Below are 4,488 nucleotides of genomic sequence, written 5' to 3' on the forward strand. Positions count from 1 at the left end.
ATCATTTCTGAACAAAACCAGGGCCCTTGAAATGAATGGCACTTCAGTGATCTCATAATCTAAGGCATGTCAAGATAGTGCTTGTACGATGAACAAATACCCTCAGCTTGGCTTTAAAAAAAACATTAGAGAGGGGACATAGCAACAAGTTACGAGTGACATACTAGAGACAAAATTTACCTCAGGGTTGGGGGCTACAATGTTGAACAAGAATCTGCTAGTTTGGAGTAAGGCCCAGAAAAATAAAGAAGCTTTTCTTGTCTAGCATCTGTGGCTTCAGGAATAGTTCCTTGTGTCCAGTTGATAAGGAAAACAAGAAAACAAATAAGCTAAATGAAGTCATGTGTGACTTTAATCACTAAAACATGTAGGCAGCACCTATATTCGTTTCTTCACTGCTGCATAACAATTGACTCTCACGCAACAGCTTAAAGCAACAAACTCTGGAGAGTTGCCCGTGTGTCTAGTTTGGAGCACTGTCTGTGATTTGGATCAGCAGGATCTGACTCCAACTCATGTTTCCTATCACGACAGTTTGGACACTACTAGATCACCTTTGCAAGGAGATCCTACAATTAATCTGTTGGTATCAAAGTGGAAGTAAAAAAAACTCATCAGGATAGATGACTGCATCTTTTTTCAACCAACTACCATATGCAGGAGGATTCTTTAATTTCTGGAGTGGAGTACTTGCTTATCAAATGATACTGGGGTGCACTACATAGGCTAAGGAGGACAGGGTGAAAGGTAGAGTCCTTCTTAATACTCTTGTGCTTTGTCATTAGAGGTGATGGGCATTTGCAGCAGCCTAAGTCACTCAGGACATGGAATGGCTCAGCCCAGATGGTTAAGCAAAAACACTTGAGACAGCTCACTAAGCCCAGCACCATGACCCATTGAAGGGCTATCTCTGGACAAGGGGATTAAGAGACGGTGGGCATACCAGGTGTGGCAGCAGCACACACCTTTAATCCCAACACTCAGGAGGCAGAGGCATGCAGATCTCTGAGTTCCACACAGTGAGGTCCAAGCTAGCCACAGTTGAGACCGACCTCAACAAGGCAAACTAAAAACAAACAAGGCAATGCTTTGGAAAGACAACAGTTCTAAATATCATGGATGACACTTGTGACCTGCTGCAAAATACAGGCTTGCCATGGGTTTTATTTTTAAGATTTATTCATTGTTTGTATGTGGGTACACTGTTGCCCTCTTCAATCATGATTTTTACCTAAGGAGACAATAACAGCAGCCAGCCCAGGGGAAAAAATCAAGAAATCAGTAAGAAGTTGTGTCTTTAAACAAAACACATAGGGTAAAAGCTTGGTTTTATTGAGTAGTTTAAGACAGTTTTCTCAGGGGTAATTATCCTAGCTAACACACTAGGAGGTCTCCGCATCCTCCTATTACACTGTAGTCACTCTAAACTATTTGCTGAATCTTGCTGACCACTGTAATAGCAGGATCACACTCTTGGGTGTAGATCACTCATCGTTGTTGAGAGACCTTTCTGACTTTAATTTTTCCAGTATCTTCTCGAGATACTGTATTAAATGATGTCTTTTAAACCTGAAAATAAACATACACATTATGTAAAAAAAAAAAAAAAGATGCCCAAAGAACTTGTGCTATAGGAAGTGCAATGTGATGCAAAGGATGGGTCCACCACATCTGTGGGAATAGTAAGTGCACCCCGGGTATTCCAAGTACTCTAGCCAATATGAAGTGTGTCTGCCAAGGGTCAGTATTACAGTGACAAAGGAGCACTGAGTGGGCCTGGAAGGAAACACAGGTGACGTCAACCTAACCGCCCATGTCCCCAGCCTTCACTATAAGGTGAGGGCCAGGGACTGAGAGACTCAAGGCAGGTGCCGCCCCACCCCTCACTCAACCACTGCAGTGACCCAACAGCTTGAAGATGTGCAGTCCCCCTGTGCACCCACCTTGCTGCCTCCTTGATGGAGAACTCGACAAACTGTATCCTGACTTCCAGAGGTCCTTGCACTTCTTCAAGGATCTTGAAAAGCCTTCCATATTCTGAAGAGAAATAAGAATACTTCAGTATTTCTTACAAACGAACTAGAAGTGGCTGTGGGAGAATCTCTGTGGTCCTCGGTAATATGCTTTCTGGTCAAGGATGTCAATGGATGGGTATGTGTTCTAAATGCCTATGCAGATACTAATACGATTCTCACGAGCAGTAACCAGGTAACATTACAGATGAAAGATGGGGTCTGCTGAGATGTGTTAGTCCGAGTAAAAAGTGACTGTGCTAAACTGTATAGAAAACCTTGCTGGTGACAAAGGCTCTCTCTCTGGAGGCAGTTTCAGGTTATTCTAATCATACAACCGGGGATATACCTGCCTTGCTTCTGTTACTAACCAGTCTGAGCACTTACTTCGTCCAAAGCGTCGGATTTCTGTCATCAGGGCACGTTTGATTTCATAATTGGTCAAATTTGGTCTCAGTGAGGACACATAGGGCTGAGCTTCTGATGAAGACATTGCTGGAGCCTTGGCAGCACCTGCAGAGCTGTCACTGCTAACACTTCCCCCTGCAACTGTGTCATCGTCACCATCCTTGCGATAAAGAGAGTCTTCAGGCAGAGAATCTTGTGGACTGGGAAGAATGGTGTCTCCTGCCACAAGCGGAAGCTGTTGTGGAGCACAGTTTTGTGCGTAGACTTCAGGATCATCACGCATCATCCCCACCTGGGCCTTCTGGCTGACAATAGCACCTGGAAAGCAAAGTAGCAAGCTGAACTCTGACATGGGTGAGCTCTGACATGGGTGAGCTCTATGGCTTCACATGGGCACCCTTGGGGTCCTCGAGGTCTAAAATTATTTCAGAGCCTGAGGAGAGTACACCAGAGAGAAATCTCAACCATGACAAACTGACCCCAGGACACAGCATACAAAACCAACACCTCCTACCTTATGACTCCATGACCATATGCACAAATTAGTTGAACAGGACAAAGAAGAAACGACATTAGTAACATCTGGATATACTTTACAAGTCTAAAAGCTGAAGGTGTCACACGATATCCAAATGTGAGGAGTACACCTTCACTAAAAACATGCATCTATAGGACACTCTACTTATCTTTCACTTTTATTCCAAGGTGAATTCTTTTCCCTCTCCCTTTGACACTCTTGTGTCATTTACTCATGTTCTGTTGTGACCAGCATCTGCCAGGTGCTAGGGATGAACAGAAAACGTGGAAGACAGGAACTGCCCCTGCCCCTATGGAATTATGATGTTGTGGAGACATCAGAGAGGAATCACACACTGGGGTTCTTGTGTTGGCGAAGAAGTCAACAGACATGTGAGAGAAAGCACCAGAGGGTGCTCACAGGACCACCAGCTAGTCATTGTCTTCTGGGAGGTGTCCTCTGAGCAAAACAGAGGAGACAGGGGCAGCCTGTGTAGATGTGAAGAAAAGAGTGGGGGAAGGGAACATGGGATTTCTGTACTTTTGTGTAGACACAAAGTATGAAAGTGACCACTGGGACCCAGAAAGTTGTCAGTTGATGCAGAGCCTGATGAACCATGGACAGAAGTCGGGTTGCATCTTTCATGCTTGGGAACACAGGATGGGTTGGTTTGGTTGGTTGGTTTTTTATCAGCATGAATGTGGCCAACTATACTTACTGATATCCTCCCCGTGGCTGCGGGGCGAGCGAGGCTGTTAGGAAGTGGTACAGAGTGAAAGGAGTCTGATCAGGACAACACTTACTTTTCTGCTCTGTGGGAATTCAATTATGGCAAGAGTAAACCAGCAGGAAAGATTTCAAAGGCCCGATTTAGAGACTATTACATGATTAAGCAAGACAACAAAATAAAGAGGAGGGAAAGAAGTGACAAGGCTTCACCAAACAGAAGAAAATGGAAGCAGATTATGGAGAACTGACATCCCAGGCAGTTGGGACTGAGGGGATGACTCCGTGGTTAAGAATACTGCCTAACTTCCCAGGGGACATGGGTTCGAGTCCCCTCATTCACAAGGCAGAAGCTCCAGTCCCAGGGAATCCCATGCCTTCTTCTGGCTTCTGTGAGCAATAGGTACACAAGTGGTACATAGATACACACACACACCACACACACCATACACACTACACACACCACACATACAACATACACACACACCACACAACACACACTTCACACACACCACACACACAACAGACACCACATATACAACACACACAACACACACACAACACACACACAATACACACACAATACACCACACACACACAATATACACTTCACACACATACCATATAACACACATACAACACACACACAACACACATACCACACATACCACACACACAACACACACAATATACACTTCACACACACACACCACACACCACACACAACACACACACAACACACACAATATACACTTCACACACACACACCACCACACAACACACACAACACACACACAACACACACAATATACACTTCACACACAC

The 4,488-nt window shown here is 44.6% G+C and overlaps 1 protein-coding gene across 1 annotated transcript in view; it reads right to left on the bottom strand.

The window, feature by feature from the left end:
• Positions 1-1,296: 1,296 nt before the first annotated feature.
• LOC114628921 (integrator complex subunit 6-like) overlaps positions 1,297-4,488 on the bottom strand; it is a 5,957-nt gene continuing 2,765 nt past the window's right edge. Inside the window, exons 3-5 of the mRNA XM_028776902.1 lie at positions 2,400-2,738; positions 1,944-2,037; positions 1,297-1,569 (exon numbers count right to left, since the gene is read on the bottom strand). Coding sequence (XP_028632735.1) covers positions 1,485-1,569; positions 1,944-2,037; positions 2,400-2,738 — 518 coding nt within the window. The 3' untranslated portion in view covers positions 1,297-1,484. The remainder of the gene's footprint in view (positions 1,570-1,943; positions 2,038-2,399; positions 2,739-4,488) is intronic.

The sequence above is a fragment of the Grammomys surdaster genome, unplaced genomic scaffold (genome assembly GCF_004785775.1).
Source record: "Grammomys surdaster isolate TR1022 unplaced genomic scaffold, NIH_TR_1.0 274, whole genome shotgun sequence".
NCBI classification, from domain to species: Eukaryota; Metazoa; Chordata; class Mammalia; order Rodentia; family Muridae; genus Grammomys; species Grammomys surdaster.